The following is an 18,988-nucleotide window of genomic DNA, read 5'->3' as shown; positions in this document are numbered from 1 at the left end:
ATTTAGGATAAAACTGTAAAATATTACTCGTCTTAAAAGCACAGCAGAAACTCCCACTTCATATTAAATAAAACAATCAAAACACAGGATTGGAGGTTCCCACTGACTAAATACAAGTAGACTGACTTTATACCAGCACACGCACACACCACAGTGCACTCAAATCACGCTATCAAGCACTCAATGTCCCACAGCACAATAACGAAGCACAACCACCAATTGGAAAAATACCCGTCATCCACTGGGAGAAACCTCAGTTCCTGAAATAAATCAAAATGAAAATAACCCAAAAAACACATCAATAAGTGGGTTAATCAGGTTAACACACCTACTTCATATGATTTGGTTGGGAGACAGCTACAGCTTTGATTACAATATTTGACCTACACTAAATCCAGACTTCAATTGACACTTAATCAAAATAATGATAATAATAAACACACACAAAAAATAACATCTTAATAACAAAACAAAGTCAATGCTCTGCATAAATTGAAGACAAAACAAAAGCAGAGCACTACTAATGTTAACACAAATCAATACATCCAAAACAAATAAACAAACGAAAGAATGAAGTGGAGCACAAAGCGGCACACTAGGAATTAACACAGGCAGTCCCCTTTAAACAGCTGCGTTGGTGGCGTCCCATCGATAGTCAACAATGCCGGCGTTAGCATTAGCAGCGTGGTATAGGGAGCAGTGGCAAACGACCTCCGGTAAAGGGTAAAAGCAGAGATTTGTCTTATCTTTAACTGCTTACGATCAATCTGCACCAATCAGCAAGAGACAACATTAGTTTGTTTTAAATGCTGAAGTCAAGTTTCCCTCGCCGGCTGGTCTTGGGGAAACACGGTGCTCCTGATTGGGTGGTGGTTCGCTTCTATGACGTCTTTAGGATTCACATGCTCATGAATGGCTGTTGTCCTGGGTTACCGAGGTGATGGACTGCTGAGAGTCGGTTTGCGGAAGTTCGTGCAGTTTGGTTTCTCTTTGTGTCTATGAAATTGTACCCTATTACTAACGCATGACCGTGAGTCATTCAAAAGTCTCATGAGGCGGTTCCCACTGAAAATCCTGTAAAGCCCCTTTTGTTTGGTTTAAGCCATTTATTAATTTCACTGGAGGGTACCAGAACATCTGCAGAGAAGTATGGGTCAGAAGAACCCAAAATCAATTGGTGCTTTGTTGTTGTGGTGGTTTAAGCCCTCAAGCTGGTTCAATGACTACAGACAATTTGGCAACCAGTTTCCGAGTCTGATTCGAACTGGTTTTGAGATCTGCAACATCCTTTGCATTGAGTTTCAACAATGGCAACTGCTCATTGGAAGACAGTGCCATTGGGATAGACCAAACCAGATCACTTAAAAACCTACAGCAACAGTAAAACTTTGCTTTTTGCATTAGCTCACTTATGCTCGCTGCTGCTCTCTGTCCCCTCTCACCTTGCTATTGGACACTGCACCTCCTCACAATCTGGTGGCAAAGAACTTTCCACGCAACGTCCAAAAGTTTAGGAACCGTCGAAACCGCAAAAAAACTTCTGCAAACTGACCCTCAGCAGAGTCTGTCACCCCAGTAACCAACCGAGACGGCGAGTGAATCCCAAGGACGTCACTGAAGTGGAGTCACCAACCAATTAGGAACGCCGTGTTTTGTTAAGGCCTGTCAGCGAGGAAACTCAAACAAATGTTGTCTCTTGCTGAACTGGTGCAAATTGATCTTTAGCAGTTATAGGTGAGCCAAATCTCTGCTTTTAGGATTTCTCATGTGTGATTCTATGATATAGTAATAAGAGTTCAAATTAATTTGGGACGGTTGTTAACCTTTTTGCACAAGCACCAGAATTGAGAACCACACGAGCAATGGAGAATGTGAGATTTAAAGATGGATCAGTGCAGCGGCAGCAGTAATGCAGTTGATGTGATTGTCTGTTGTGGTGAAGGAGCTAAGACGAATGGCAATGTTCTCAATCTACTGCTTAGTCTAGGTTCCGTCTCACACTATAGTCATGACTTAAAGGACAAGCTCTCGAATACAACTGGACACATTTTACAAAGTGTTATGACCCGCTTGTTTGAGTCACAACATAAAAGAGAGATGAACCAACAAAATAGCCTGAATGCAAATTATTTATTATAAAATGTAACTCACAGAACAATCAATCAAAGAAACCAACAAATTACTAGGGATACTAATGAAGATAAAGAACCTAGGATATAATCACATCAACACTTTAACTACATGATATAAATAATGCAAAACAAAAACATAAGGTTAGAGAGTCAATAAGATGGCAGGTCTTAACATGAGGACTCGTGAGTAACCTCAGCATCCTGGGGTAGCTAGCACAACAACTTTTATATACCCATTATAGAGTAATGCAGGCATACAATCAGGATTTACAACATACTCCAACCTGGAGTCATGGGATCATCACACTGTAAAACTTAATATTCATCAAGTTTGTATTCTACTCAAAAAAAGTAAATGCAGTAAGCCAGAAAAAATCTTAAATCTAAAAGTAAAGAAACTTAACTAATAAAAGATTCAACACAGGACAATTGAATGGGCTTTCTAAACTTGAGGCCCTGATATACTGCAAACTGACCGTCCTGGAGCTCCACCTTCATTGATGTGCGGTGTCTTTCCAGTGATGTTTCTCATTCAGGGAGTCAGACAGAGAACATCATCCAAAACAACACCAGCTACATGAATACACTGGAGAGTGGAGTACAGATGTATCCGCACCTGTACAATCACTTGCAAAGAGAGATTTTAAGCCACAGAGGTGCTGTTTGCCAGATGTTTATGAAACTGTTCTTCTCTCAGCTGCTGTCAATGTGTTTACAGTAAACACGAGGAGCGAAACACATTTACAACCCCACCTACTGCAGTGTAGGAGTGTTGGAAAACAGTTTATCGACACTCAGCCTTTTCAAACATTATTCAGACATGAAACATCCTGTGCACATGAGAAAATGTTTTGCTGCATTCATGTCATGTGTGCAACTTTTTGTCCAATTCTGTAAACACTGATCAGAACTGTATGGTTTCTCTCCAGTGTGAATTCTCTTTTGTGTTTTCAGATGTGTTACTGATTAAACCTCTTGTCACAGTGTGAACACTTGTACGGTCTCTCCAGTGTGAAACGTCTGGTGCCGTTTCAATTTTGGAGCTGTAATAAAAGTCTTCTCACACTCAAGCACGAATACTCTTTCACACCAGTGTGGATTTTCATGTGTTCATTAAGGTTTGCTGATCGGTTGAAACTCTTCCCACACTGAGTGCATGTGAATGGTTTATCTTCAGTGTGGGTCTTCATGTGTTTATCAAGGTCCGAAGAGTTGCTGAAACTCATCCCACATCGAAGCAGGGTCACACTAGAGTTTGAGCATGCGAAATTCTGTTGTACGGTGTTGCGAAAAGAAGTGGGAACAAACAAGATGATTAGACATTTAAAAAAGTGAGCGATTGGTACATTTTTTAAATTTCTGTCCAGAGAGGTCATGTTTTGATCTTTAATTGGTCTCACACAGTCAAGTGATGTAATTTTGCAGGTCAGAGTTCACCAAGCCTGAACTTTGAAACGCAGTGAACTGCAACACTTAATGCACAAATGTCTCCGGTCTGCACTGTAAAAAATTGCTGTTAGAAAACGGTCAGATTCTACGGTAAAATAATGTTTTTTCACTAAAACAGTAATATTCTGTTAAAAACAGTGCTTTCTGGGTAACATTTTTGTTTTCGAGAAAGTAACCAACTGCAGAAAACTGTGAGCTAACAGAGTTCAGATTCGATGTTTTGAAGTCTGTGTTTGAAATCACACTTTGTGTCCTTGTTCACTATTTCATACACTAGTTAACTAAAATAGTTCACCTGACAGTTTTAATGAACACTAATGAGTGAATTCAGACACTGATGAACACCTGCTGTTAATAATTACAATTACTGAAGAAAATAAACAAGAAACACAAACAGTGACTTGAGTTACAACATTAAATAAAATCAAATAAAATAAAACAGCTTCAGTCTCAGCAGAGGATCATTAAACAACTCCACAAACAACAGCAGACACACTTATTACTGACTGATTTGACTTCCATACTATTCTCATTGAGATCCAACAGAAATTAAGGTGTTTTTTGTGTCACCGTAATGGAGTGAGGGGCTGGTTTAGTTGGGCTCTTCACCTTTGAACTTATTAATTCAGACTCTCCAATTACTATAATAAAGAGTTAACAAAATACTTGTATTATAGTAATCAAGTTGGAAAGTCAATAAATAGAGAAATCTATTTGTCTGAAATTAGTTCTGATAAATGTTATGTTATAAATCTGGAAGAAGTGCCTCATGCAATAGATTTTATGCTTAGTTGCAGGTATTAATTTAATTAATGAGAAGTGGAAACAGAAAAGATACCCACGTAATTACTTAACAGTGAAGAAATAACATACAAAAACAGTTCAGTTATGACAAATACACACTCAGACCTCATGAATCTGAACTTGTATCTCAACAATGGTAACATCTCAAATGTTTCATGCTGCAATGCATGCTGGGAGTGGCACGGTACAAATATCCCAGCATGCATTGCGGTATAAATAAATGTTGTATAATGGTCTCACAGTTTTCTTTATTTGTGTTTGATTCTGCTGTTGTTTATGTTTAGACTTTCAGTTGCCTGTTTGTGAGTTAAACTGTTAATTTTGTTAGTTGTCACCATTATTGAGGTTCATGTGCTGATTATTGATGTCTCTTTGAGTGAGATTTACACCATAGAGCAGTGTTATTGTCCAAGATATTCTTAAAAACTTCCAGAAATCATTGCCATATATAGACATATAATGTAAAACAATAGATTTAACATTGAATAGGAGCAGTAAATTTAATTATACTAAATGAGAACAGACTCTGCCATTTAATAGCAACATGAACATCACCAGATCTTATTTAGGTTTTTGGCTGGTTTGCCACAACAAAGGAGCTTTTTAAATAAAGTTCTTAACAATTGCAGCAGCCAAGATATATAAATGTTAAAAATGACAGGGCTAAGAGCCCAACTAAAGCAAACTCTGTTCTCCATGATGGTGACGTAAAACTTTAACTTTTTCTCAAGAAGAACTTTAGTAAATGTTATACAAAAATACATGTATTAAGTAATAAGTGTAGCTGGTGATGATGTTTGTAGAGTTGTTTAATCATCCGCTGATCATTTAAGTGATTTAATCATTTGTTGTTCTTCAGGTTATTTCATTATAAAGCTGTGACTAAAGTTTTGTATGTTTTGTTCTTGTTTTTTCCCTTCGGTATTTCTTCATTTGTTCATTGTTAATCCTCAATTATCATTTAATTAGTCAGTTAATTAATTAATTTACTTCAGCTTTGCTACATGTTTCTTGAACACTCAGTAGTGTGGACACTTCAATAAAAACTGAAGTATATGCTCTGGGGTTTAAAGGGTTAAAGGTGTGAGAGGTAAAAACACAGTGTAAAAATGTATTTTAACAGTAATATACTGTTAATTTACACTACGGAAATAGACTGTAAAAATAACAGTACATTGCTGGCAACTGCAGCTGCCAGTATTTTACTGTTTTTTAACGGGACAATTTTTAACAGTGTGACACATTCGCGTGCATATGAAAGGAAGTCAATGGGGAGAAAAGTCCAGTGTGACCACGGCTCATGTGCAAGTGAATGGTTTCTCTCTGGTGTGAATCCTCATGTGTCGATTAAGGTGTGACGAGCGGGTAAAACTCTTCTCACACTGAGTGCATGTGAATGGTTTCTCTCCAGTGTGGATTCTCATGTGTTCCTTAATACACGATGATTGGCTGAAACTCTTCCAACACTGAGTGCATGTGAATGGTTTCTCTCCAGTGTGGATTTTCATGTGTTCCTTAAGAGATGATGATTGGCTGAAACTCTTCCCACACTGAATGCATGTGAATGGTTTCTCTCCAGTGTGGATCCTCATGTGTCGATTAAGGGATGATGATATGCTAAAAATCTTCCCACACTGAATGCATGTGAATGGTTTCTCTCCAGTGTGGGTCCTCATGTGTTCATTAAGGTGTTCTGATCGGTTGAAACTCTTCCCACACTGAGTGCATGTGAATGGTTTCTCTCCAGTGTGGGTCCTTATGTGTTCATTAAGGTGTGATGAGGAACTGAAACTCTTCCCACACTGAGTGCACGTGAATGGTTTCTCTCCAGTGTGGATCCTCATGTGAATCTTAAGAATGTCTTTTCTTCCAAAACTCTTCCCACACTGAGTGCAGGTGAAACGATTTCTGACTCTCCTTTTAAAAATATCATCAGTCTGTAAATGAGTTTTTTCCTCAATTTTGACATGATGTTTCTCCTCTTTACTCCCCTGATTCTCTTCAATTATGTCTGAAATAAATAAAACATTAGTTTTCATTAAGTCTTAAAAACTCATCAAAAGCTGAAAAGTGAAAAGACACTGGAAACATTGGCTACACACACTGTAACTTTGATGCACATTAAATGTCAAAAAAATCAGATCATATTATGTTTGGTCCATTAACGTGTACACATTTAAGCAGATTCAAATCATCTTTATTTATCTAGTGCTTTTACAATGTAAATTGTGTCAAAGCCGCTTAACATAGAAGTTATAGTAAATTGAAACAGTGTCAGTTGAGTTTTCCAAGTTTCTCATAAAAGTCATTTTGGTCATATTAATAAGACACACATTTGAAAGCTGTAAATGGCCATTTTTATTCGTATTCAAAATTACATGTTTTTCTAAAATTTGTAAAGCAGACAGGGAATACTTGTTCATTCTGTGCCTGACTGGTAAATGCATCAGAAAAAAAGTTCTGAGGTAACAGCCGAACAAACAGCTGAATATTTACCTCTCAGACATGAGACATACCTGTACAGCATCTGCATAAAGGTGATGATACGGGCAGCTGAGTTCTGGACCAACTGAAGCTTACGGAGAGATTTATGAGTGAGACCAAAGAGAAGAGAGAGTTGCAGTTATCTAAACGAGATGTGACAAGGCTATGAACGAGAACAGCAGTGGCATGAGGGGTAAGAGAAGGGCGGAGTCGGTTGATGTTGCGTAGGTGGAAGTAAGCAGACCGGGTGATGTTATTGATGTGAGAATCAAAAGATAGGGTGCTGTCAAGGATGACACCCAGACTCTTAACTTGTTTAGAGGGATAGATGGAACAATCTTCAATTGAAAGAGAAAAGCTGTCCGTTTTTGAGAGTGTTGGTTTGGTACCAAGAAGCAAAACCTCAGTTTTTGAACTATTTAGTTTGAGGAAGTTAAGAGAGAGCCAGGACTTGATTTTTTGCTAAGCAGACTGTAAGGGATGTAGGTGGAAAACAAGAAGAGGGTTTGCCAGAGAGATAGAGCTGGGTGTCATCCTCATAGCAGTGAAAATGTATGTTATATTTACAGAGAATATTACCAAATGGAAGGAGATAGATGATAAAAAGTAGGGGCCCCAGGACTGAGCCCTGGGGAACACCCGAAGATACTGTAAAATGCTGAGAAGTGAATGATTTGAGTTTAATGAGCTGTGGCCACAGAGATAAGATTTAAACCCGTCAAGTGGGGTATTGATGATGCCTAAAGTGGATAGTCTATTGATGAGGGTGCTGTGACAAATAGTGTCAAAGGCCGCACTCAGGTCGAGGAGAATGAGAATAGATATTAGTCCAGAATCAGCTGCCATAAAAAGGTCATTGGTGATTTTAATCAGGAAACCAGACTGGAACTGTTCATACAGGTTATTCTGAGATAAGGATTTTAGAAATAAATGGTAGATTAGAAATAGGTCGTAAATTATTAAAATTAGATGGGCCTGAACCCGGTTTTTTGAGTGTTGGAGTAATTGCTGCAGTTTTAAAGGAAGCAGGAACAGTTCCAGTAGAAAGAGAAGAGTGAATAATGGCTAAAATGAGAGGGATGAGGGAAGGGAGACAGGCTATAACCAGAACAGTGGGGAGAGGATCTAAATGAGAGGAAGATGACTAAAGGCTCATACACACCGGGACGTTTTTAGTTTGCGTTTATTGTCAGCGTTTTACGAGACGTTTTTTAGTGTTCAAACCCAAGCGCTTTTTACTGGCGTCAAGCAGACGAGTATGCTAAATCACTCTTTTGACGTTAGATGGCGCTACACAACTATAAGCTTCTGACACCTGTTTATAACACAGAAGAAGTGGAGGAGCGGACGTTCACACGCTTGTTGCTAAATTTACTGGTGACTCGAACAAGCATGGATGGTTCAAGCAGCAGCTCCTGCTCTAGTGATGAAGAAATGATTAGTGTTCACAGAGCAATAAGCAGCTCCACGTTCATATCGCCTCTGGGCATCTTCTTCAATGTGCGCTCGCATTGACAGTTTTGTGCTTGAGCGCCTCCAAGTGCTGTTTATGGTAACTTCAGCAGCCTTGTGCACATGAACTAAAGTGCAGATCTGATTGGTGGAGAAGGTTTTGACGCCGTGCGTCAAAACAAAAAAACGAGCATGAGGCGTTTTTTAAAAAATGCCACTTTTGCGCCTGGCGTTTTGCGCGTTGGTGTGCACAATCACATTGACGCCCTTTATTTAGTCACGAGGCATTAAACGTCGACGGAAAACGCGAGAAAAAAACATCTCGGTGTGCATGGGCCTTTAGATTTGGAAATAAGATTACAAATTTCTGAAGTTGTAGGGAGTTGAAAAGAGGAGAATAAAATTTCAAATTGTGGAAGTTCAGATGTGATGCTTGGAAAGGATTGTGAACCAAGATGATGGTGAGTATTTAATATTTTTTAATTAAAAAAGGTCATGTACTGTACTTAAGTACTAAAAGGCAGTATCTGTACTTTACCGGAGTATTGTTTTTTTCTCTTACTTACACTTTTACTTCAGTACATATTTTCGATGAGTTTAATACTTTTACTCCGATAAACTTTTAATTTGCTGCATCGTTACTCATTACTAGGGGTGCCAAAATGATCGGTATTGGTTCAGTAATAGATCATAACTGGTTATTACGTACTGACGTCATTCATCTCCTATGCGCGATGTCGCAATACTAGGATGGAGGCGAGGGCAATTGAAGGCTGCACAGCACACGAGCCACTATTTCACTATACGGAGAAATGCTGTAAAACTTCATCTCTGCCTCTCTCTCACTTTGTAAATTTGACCTGTTGTGCTGAAATTTCCTCTCCTCTTATCTGTTTAAGCAATAATATTGGATCCAGACACGAGTGTGCCTTTGGTGCGAGTTTTCTCCACTACGTCTATTATGGATTATATTATATAAATACTGGCACTCTTACTCATTGTATTAATATTAATCACTGAAGGGTTCATAATTATGCTTCAGTGCATTACGTTACTGTAGTGATGACGTCATGTTGTTTACGTGCTTAACGTCTCCACGTTATACTGTTGATAAACAGAAGTGTTACCGTCTCGTGGTCATGCTGTACAGAGAGAGCATGTGAAAGTGTGTAATAAAAGACGGGGATGAAACGATTCGTTCTGTCTAGTGCTTAAGCTACGCACTCCAAGCTCAACAGGTTATGGGCCCAGGCAGCGAGACTAGCGATCGTTTTCAAGAAAGCAAAGTTAACGCGACGTATTCAGGTGCAAAGTTAGGAAAGATGGTAAGCAGAGCGGGAGGATATCTAGCGCCGCAGTTTATGTTCGATGGATCAGAAGAAAAATTTGATCTATGGGAGACGAGATTTCTAGGATATTTACACACTCTGAAGCTAAAAGAAACTATACTGCATCAGCCTACTGATGCTGAAGCGGAGCAACTACATGAGGACAGGCGGAAAAACACTGATTGTTATGCTGAACTGATCGATGATAAAAGCCTTTCACTAGTAAGACACAATGCTGCCAATGACAGGAGCCCTAAAAATACTGAAAGAGCTTTATTCAGGCAAAAGTAAACCACGCATAATAAACATGTACACAGCATTGACTAACCATAGCGATGGTTCTCCGAGGACTACCGGATTCGTTTAAGCCACTAGCCATCCACATAACACAAAATGAAGACGATGTCATGTTTACAGTAAAGAAGTAAAGTAAAGAAGTTTATGAGGAGACAGAGAAAATGAAAGTTGCAACTACAGACAATGTGATGAAGACCTGCACGAGACAAGGGCAAAGCTTTTACAAACCCCACACAAAAGATAGAAAAGATGAAGATAAAAATATAATATGCTACAAATGTTTTTATTGTTTTTGTTTATTTTATATGGCACCAGTGCTCAAGGACCCTTTACAGACAGTAAAAAAAGAAGAAAAGCAAAAACCTTAAGAAGGTAGAGAAAAGGGAGACTAATAATACAACTAATATTAATAACATATCAATAACTCCTCTCACTTTAAACTTTTACCTTTTAGAGCTTGTTCTTGTTGGCACAATATGGGTTTATTACATGTAGGCTATGAATCAGATTATAAAGAATGATTAAAAACATGCTTTTTCTTTGTTGCATCCTATCCGTAAGGTGTTTTATTTATTTATTTATTTATTTATCTATTAATTTATTTATTGAATTTTTTAAATAAAAAAAACAAGCCCTACAAATAGCTTCATCTAAATTATTGGTTCGCCTTTCTCGTTCGGCACGAATCCAAAATGTTCCCAAATTGGCAATGTAACAGGTTTTCCAACAAGTTTCATGGCTGAATTTGAACTCGCTGAATCGCCTTTAACATTATATTCATAAATGTAGTCCTTGGCAACATTTGTGACAAAAAAAGAAGCCCGGCATTCTTTTTTATGTCACTGGAAAACGACTGAATCAGCTGGTGTGCGCGAGTCATGTTGCTGTCATATTCAAGATCTGTGAAGTAATACAGCTCTGGATGTAACAGCGACCACAAGTCTCCTTCATAATTAAAAGTTTGCCATAGTCGCCTTGACAACCCAAACACTGCTGTCACTCAACAGAAACCCTGCAGTGTTTTCATTTGATTGAAGAATAAAAAAGACGAGACTGAAGTAAAACGCTTTTTCCCGCTCGAGCACACAGCACGCAACAGCAAAACACTCGCGGTCGTTAGTAAACCATTTAACAGACGCCCCTTATGCAGCCAAACTTTAAAAATATATAAAGTATATTTTTTGATCGTTTAACTGATTCCATTAATCGGTTACAAACGCACTCTTTCGGTTAACGGTTAATCGGTTATTTTGAGGATCCCTATAATTAAACCGTATATGCAGGCTCTGAATTTTTTTTTTCCCCTCATGGCCGCACGCCGGAGATCCGGCATGGTGCCGGAATACTTTAAGCCCTGAATAACAGTAGTAAAGCAAGGTACACTGCAAATTTTAGATAGTAGATTAACCTACCTTGGAGTTAAAATTAACACTCCCTCAGAGTTTATATGGGAATCATTATAAGTGTTAAAAATAACACTTTTAAAAGTGTTAACATTGTCAACACCAAGAGAGTGTTAATTAGCAAACTCTTATTGTGTAAAATATCTGTTAAATTTCCGAAAAAATACCAGCAGCTGTGGTTGCCAGAATCTTTTTTATATAACTGTATAAATTTACGAAAATTAATCATATTTCATGAACTAACACATTGTTTATTTTACGAAATCATAGCTTAGTGCACAAAAATGTAAAGTCTTTAGATGCAATAATGTTTTCATGTGTGATTGCAATTAGCAAACAGATTTTGACTGCATTAGTAACTACACAGTTACCTTTAAACAAAAGAAGATGCAGCATAACATCAGATTTTCTCAGTTCATCTTGGACTTGAACAGAGACGCTATTATCCTCCACAAAATGGTGACACAAAAACTGTTTAGCTGTTTTTCTTTTTTTTTTTTTTTTTTTTTTACATTTTTAGATTTTACGGAAAAATACCAGCAGCTGTGGTTGCCAGTAATCTGCTGTTTTTAACATTCATAAATTCAGTTTACAGAATATTTCTGTTAAAAGCACATTCAACAGTCTGTATTTTTATCGATCTCACACTGCAAATTTTAGATTTGGTAGATTTAACTACCTTAGAGTTAAAATTAACACTCCCTCAGTGTTTATATGGGAACCACTATAAGTGTTAAAATAACATTTTTGAAAGTGTTAAATTTTTTAACACCCAGAGTGTTAATTAGCAAACTCCTATTGTGTAAAATATCTGTTAAATGTATGTCAAATTACTGGCAGCAGTGGTTGCCAGTAATCTGCTGTTTTCAACATTTTACATTCGTAAATTCAGTTTCCAGAATATTTTTGTTAAAAACAAATCCCATAGTCTGTATTTTTCATTCGAACACACGTAAGCCTTAAATTCCACAGCAAAATCCTCACTAGTGTCCTCACTACAGAGGGCTGAACACTCAGACAGTGATAAAGTTAATGAGACAATTAAGTGTCTAATTAAAGGAGGATTGAGAATTGTTGACGAACAACTGTTAACAAGCAGAATCACTGAAGGACAGAAAAACACAAGCCAAAACCAAAGATGAAATCAACTGAGAAAAAAAAACTCTAAATAAAATAATAATCAATAAAAATAAAACAAATTACACAATAAAAAATGTTATTTTTCAACATCTTTAAAACAACTCATCACATTAAACAACTTATCATGGAGCTTCACTTATTACTGACCTTTGGCTTTATTTCTGTCATGTGAACAAAAGCTCTTAATGAAATTTCTAAAGTTCATTGAAGTCACCATGATGGAGGACAGAGTCTGCTTTAGTCAGGCTCTTCAACTTCTTGCTATAAATGTCTTTTATTTTGGCTGCTATAGTTAGTGTTAATTACACTATTTAAACATATAGCATGGAAAGCTGAAAGAAAATTATAGTGTCAGTCTGAAGAGATTATTAATGATATCATATCCATCCTTTCCTGCTTGTTTTCTATTTCAGTATCATATTAGTTATGTGTGAGAAATAAATAATATACATAAATGAAACAACTGAAGCTCCAATAAAATAAAAACAATATTTACAATGAGAATGTTTGATCTATGGCAGATCTCAAAAACACTCAGACATCAATAATTAGTCTTTGAATCTCAATGATGGTCACAAACAAAAAAATAAAAATCAAGTTAAAAAAAACACTACTGAAATATCACCTCCCAAAAATAACACAAAATAAAGGAAAAGAAAGAGATTGTAAGAACATAAAGCTGCATAATTTATTCATGCTGCAATGCATGCTGGGAGCTTTGTACTATGCTGGCACCCAGCATGCATTGCGGCATGAACCATGCAGCTTTTTTTTTTAGCAACCACGGTTGAGGTTCATGTCCTGATTCTTGATGTCTGTGTGTCATAAAGAGCAAGCTGGAGCTTGAATGTTTAGTGCATGACACTCTATTTATTAATTGCATCCTAATTGTTTGTTGAATTTTCTATGAAGAGCAGCAGACTGCCAGTAGTATTGTCCCATGCAGATTTAATACAATTATATTTGCATATTTTTATGAATCAACTTATTAAACACCTGAAATTGAATCTATAACAATTAAGCATAAACAGTATAGTTTCTCTTGACCTTTCTTGCTATAGCTAATGAGTTTCAGAAACACAACTATAGCAGTCAGAAACATTAGGATATAAGAGTAAAGCTTCAAGAGCTCAAATAAGCAGCCTCTGATCTCTATGATGGTGAGGTCAAATGAAATATTTTTAATTAAAAAAAAATAAACCTCTGTTCATTGTCAAATATTCTTACAGAAATGAAGTCAAACTGTAATCAGTGAAGCTGCTAATGCTATTATTTAATGGAGTTGTTTAATCCTCTGTTTTAATTCAGTTGGTTTGGTGTGAGGCTGTGTCTGTAGTTTTATTTCTTCCTTCAATTTCTTATTCCTTCAGTGATTGTGCTTGATAACAGCAGGTGTTCAACAGCAGGTGTCTGAATTCACTTATTTGTGGTCATTCCCTTTGTCTAGTGGACTAAACTAATTGACTAATTTAAGGGCCAGGTGAATGAGGGTGTGGTGAGATTTCAGACACTCTGATTAGTTTCTCAAATACAAGGGTTTTCTACAAAGGTAGATACATGTTACTCTGTATGACAAGGAGGCAAATCAGCTTCTAACGCCGAGAGGGTTATTTTACCTTTATCTAACTCTAGAATTTTAACACTTTACTCTGAATTACCACAACACTTGAAATTTAACACCAATGAATTTGCTGTGTACAATGGCCAGAAAGTAATTAATTTTACTTTAAGCCCTGAATAACAGTAGTAAAGCATGGTATAGTTACTTTGCATTGCAAGACAAAAGACACGTTTTTATTCACTCACCTTTTTTAGATCATTTGTTTCATCTGTTGTCTTGTATAGCTGCATTGCAAAAAAAGCTCTTCTTCTAGTCATTTAGTCTCGTTTCCAGTCATGAATATCTAAAAATCCTAAATCAACACTAGACAAGAAAAATGGCATGAGCGAATGAAGTAAAGCTTAAAACTTCTGTTTGAGATTATATCTCATTAAGATTATTTTTTTACACAATTAGCAAATAATTTAACTTGTTTTAAGCAAATGATCACTTCATTTTTAGATGAATTTCTTTTTCAGAAAACAAGACATAATTTTTTATGCTATTTCATGTGTCTTGTATAAATCTATCTAAAAATTTACATGTTTGGATTGAAAACAGGACAAAACTAGTAAGTTTTTATTTTTATTATTGTTATTATTAATTATATTATAACAGCTCAAAGGTGAGCTTTTTTGAATAAAGGGTTGAAAATGAATGCTTTTCTTTTTTTTTTTAATATCCGATTCATCAATTAATCAAAAAAATTATCGACAGATTAATCGATTATTAAAATAATCGTCAGTTTCAGCCCTAATATATACCTTTACTATTAAGTGCCTATACAGTGAATTAAAATGGCATCAAATTACAGCAGGTGAATGTCAACATTACTTTGATTAAGCATGAAATTAAGACTTAGCCTGAGAGTTAACCTGCCCTGGACAAGGTTTCCCAGCAGAGTTGCCAGAGTAACTGAGTTTGAACTATCGTAGATTTGATTTATGAAACTGATTCAGCCATTAATAAACCTGACATATCCAAAATAAGCCTGGCTTTTTCTTTAAGCTTGGTAAATGGAACAGAGCCCTGGTATAGCATGAGCAGTGTGGAACGTGATTACAGATAACCCCGGATTCTCTTCATCCAGGGTTAAAATGACCCAGGGTTAACAATTTAAAGTGTGAAAAGCCCTAAAAATACTTGGCATCCGCTCTCAGGATTAACAGAGCACAATGACAAACAGCAACAATTGTCAATCATGTCATAGTTGTGACCTAATCTCATGCTTTTGTTTTAGAACTTCAGTTTTCTATTGGGGAAATGATCAGGAATAATAACCTGCAGAAAACAGTCACACTACTTGCTCTACAAACAGGTGTGTTCATCAGTATACACACAAAGAAAAATAATAAAATGAGAAAATATGACTTTGCAACATCAAGCAGCATTAGGCATGGGCCAGTATAAGATTCTGACGGTATGATAACCTAAAATAAATTTTCTTCTCAGAAACTTATAAAATATTTTGGAGCAGTAAACATGTCAGGCTAAATCATTCAAACGAATCACAGATTTCTTTACGATTTAAAACGGCATCTTTGGATATCTTTTCTGCAGGAGATACTGTTGTCCTAAAAAACTTTACAAAAAAAAAGGTACAGCAGAAAATGTTGGCAGTTTTAAAACCTTGACTTTTCCAAACTGCAGTAAACCTTGAACATGGTTATCGCCCCATGCCTAAGAAGCATAACTCTGATTTTAGGATCTAAAAATGAATTCTTTAAAAAAAGTCTCAAGCAAAAAGATTCCAATGGCGCCGCCTGCTGGTGTATAAAGAATATGGTCAATATTCTCAGACTGTTCAATGTTTTATAACTAATCACTTAAGTGTCCATTTCATTCAGCGTATTTAATACTGGGGGTATCCACAATTTTTGACATACTTTAAACCAGTGTTTCTGCAGGTTTTACCAAGTTAAATTTAAGACTTTTTATGACATTTTTAAGACCATTATGAATGAAATTTTAGGCTCATGAAGGTCTAAAGGCTAAATAACTTTTCAAATGGCTCAGATAAAAAAAGATTTTTATTTGCCCGTCCAAAAAAATATTATAATTTAAAACATTTAATAATACAATAATAAATTAATAATATTTTTAAATTATTTTAGATATTTCTTTGAAAAAAAATTAAATATTGTGTAAAAACAAGCAAGCTCTACTTGTATTCAAACATAAACATTCTTCATAATCATAAAAAAATGGACAAATGTTTTAAAAGTTTAAAAAACTACAATAAACTAAATCTGTGCACAATAATCTGTCCAGGTCGATGTCCTCAGCAGTAAATACATGGAGCACATTTAAACAAATGTTATTGTAAGGAAAATAATTAAAACAGATAAATTAGAGTGAAAATGACATTTTTTAATAAAAAGTTTAAAGATTTATTTAGGTGGATTGTTGGTGATTGTATGGGTTTTGGCCAGATTGGGTAACAAAACATGAACAAAGGAAAATGAAGACTTGTTTAAAAAAGATTTAAGACCTACAACACAATATGTCAGTAAATTTAAGACTTTTTAAGGCTTAAAATGTTGAGTCTTCTATGAGAATACTGTAGGTGAAATATCACCAGCTCAGTTAAACCTTTTTAAATTGATTGTATTTATTTATTTAATAAAGTGCCAGTGCTCAAGGACGCTTTACAAACAGTAGAAGAACAAGAAAAGCAATAACCTTAAGATAGAGGTAAAGTTGGTTTTATATTCACACATTCAGACTTTCCCCTTAGTAATAAAATTTTAAAAGTATTATTTGCAAACTTTAAATAGTGAAATCATATAAGCAGCAAAAGACTATCAAAGTACATCATTGTTCACAGTCAAATAAACAGTGTTAATGTTGTTTTCAAGTCATACTTGCGTGCTAATTTCGATCGAATATTCAAAGTAACATGGTAAACAATATAGAGACTTCTAAATGAACAAATGTGCCAATATAAAACCAACTTTACCTTTATAACCTTAAGCAGGTAGAGAAAATGGGAGACTAATAATACAAAAGACATGAGAACAAGTGACAAAAGAAACTTATTTCGGTCTTTCAATGAGTGCTCGTGTGCGTTTAGGAGAACTAGGCAGCACACTCAGGTTTGCAAGATGGATTTAATTTAGTATTTCTATTATTAAAATATATCTGAATGAGGATCAAATGACTGAGTTGGTGTTTGAGAATGAAAATCAACCTGTTTGTTCCTGCAGATCTTCCTGTTTGACTGTGAATGTTTCTTCAATCTTCACATCTTCACTCTCCTCTTTAATAAACGCCATCTTTATAACAGTGTGGACATCAGTCGCTTCAGCAGGAGTTTTTCTCTGTGTTTGGACACTTTATCCTGCTTAAAATGAACAAAACAATAAAAATGTCCTGTTTAAAATAAATAAAACAATGAAGAGAAACAAAATAACTTCTCTTTAACACTTGCTTCAACAGTTTCTATTAATGAGAGTAATTAACAAAAAGAAATCAGGTAAAACGTTTCTTTAAAACAGTGGTTCTCAAAGTAAGGGTCGGGACCCCCTGATGGGTCATAGAGGTAAAGTTGGTTTTATATTCACACATTTGTTTATTTAGAAGTCTCTATATTATTTACCATGTTACTTTGAATATTTGATTGGAATTAGCATGCAAGTGTGGCTTGAAAACAGCATTAACACTGTTTATTTAACTCTGAACAATGTTGTACTTTGATAGTCATTTGCTGCTAATATGATTTCACTGTTTAGAGTTTGCAAATAACACTTCTATGAAATTATATTATTAAGGGGAACGTCTGAATATAAAACCAACTTTACTTCTATAGATAATTGAGGTAAAGTTGGTTTTATATTTGGGTGTTCAGACATTTCCCTTAATAATAAAATTTCCTAAAAGTATTATTTGCAAACTCTAAATGTGGAAATCATATTAGCAGCTAATAATTACCAAAGTACAGCATTGTTTACAGTAAATTAGATAGTGCTAATGTTGTTTAGAAGTCATACTTGCATGCTAATTCTGACAGAATATTTTCAGGAACATGGTAAACAATATAGAGACTGCTAAATAAATTGTTATTTTTGGGATTGCGGGCTGAAAAGTTTGGGAAACGCTGCTTTAAAACTCGCATTACACACAAACAAAAGCCCTCGGTTACTGAGAATAAAATAGTACTACGCTGTACAAAGGGTTTAAATAATATTTCCAACAGCAGGTACATAATTTAGTATCGGACAAAAAACCTGAAACTTTAATTAAATCGGGTTATATCCGTAAACATTTAAAAACACAAACCTTTCTCCAGTTGAATCACAGCGCTGAAGCGGCGCCACCTGATGACGTCACACACCACGCCAAAATAAAAGTTTTTTTTTGTTTAGTTTTTTTGCCACTTACTGTTGCAGTCATGACTTATTAATACATTTCTCCCATGTTTTTCACTTTATACTATTTCTGCTCTCTCTCTCTTTCTCTCTCTCTCTCTCCCTCACATTGTAGGTGTTTTATTGGCGTGACAAATAACTGTACATTCATATTGGCAAAAGCAGTGCAACGACACTGCGTAAAAACAAGACAGTGCAAAAAGAGCAGTAGTGCAAAAAAATATGGATATAAAATATAATACAGATAAAACGCAGAAATAAATAAAATAAAAATAGATAAATAAAAATAAAAAGATTGATAAAATAAAAAATATTAATAAAAATTAAAATAGATTAGATCTCTCTCACAAACACACACTTTAGTATTTAAAGTTGATCAAAACCTTTAATCTAAACATTTTAAGACAATTTTGAGAAACTTGTTTTATCCAGTTCATGAGGACTTGCATGTCTACAACACATTACTTCCTATTAATATCTAAGTCCAAATCTCATCCTCGTAATTATGACCCCTTATTTTCTTTTCTATTTT

General features: G+C 35.6%; 2 protein-coding genes across 7 annotated transcripts in view; one reads left to right on the top strand and one right to left on the bottom strand.

Annotated features, from left to right (window-relative positions):
- The window catches only part of LOC137491106 (uncharacterized), a 1,257,671-nt gene that overhangs the window by 120,527 nt on the left and 1,118,156 nt on the right, over positions 1-18,988 (top strand). The window lies entirely within an intron of this gene.
- Positions 2,114-18,407, bottom strand: LOC137491074 (uncharacterized). Of its 6 annotated transcripts, none has more exons than XM_073948954.1 (5): positions 18,368-18,407; positions 17,280-17,432; positions 14,296-14,413; positions 6,902-6,960; positions 2,114-6,396 (listed from the first exon to the last, which is right to left on the bottom strand). In XM_073948954.1, exon 5 carries the CDS (start codon positions 6,227-6,229, stop codon positions 5,684-5,686), a length of 546 nt encoding a protein of 181 aa, XP_073805055.1. In that variant the 5' UTR covers positions 6,230-6,396; positions 6,902-6,960; positions 14,296-14,413; positions 17,280-17,432; positions 18,368-18,407; the 3' UTR covers positions 2,114-5,683. The 6 variants fall into 6 exon arrangements, with proteins under 6 accessions (XP_073805055.1, XP_073805056.1, XP_073805053.1 ...); XM_073948955.1 differs by having other exon boundaries at positions 17,280-17,429; XM_073948952.1 differs by lacking the exon at positions 6,902-6,960.

Source organism: Danio rerio, chromosome 4 (genome assembly GCF_049306965.1).
Source record: "Danio rerio strain Tuebingen ecotype United States chromosome 4, GRCz12tu, whole genome shotgun sequence".
NCBI lineage: Eukaryota > Metazoa > Chordata > Actinopteri > Cypriniformes > Danionidae > Danio > Danio rerio.
The sequence above is the reverse complement of the archived record's forward strand: the minus strand, read 5'-3'. Positions and strand labels throughout refer to the sequence as shown.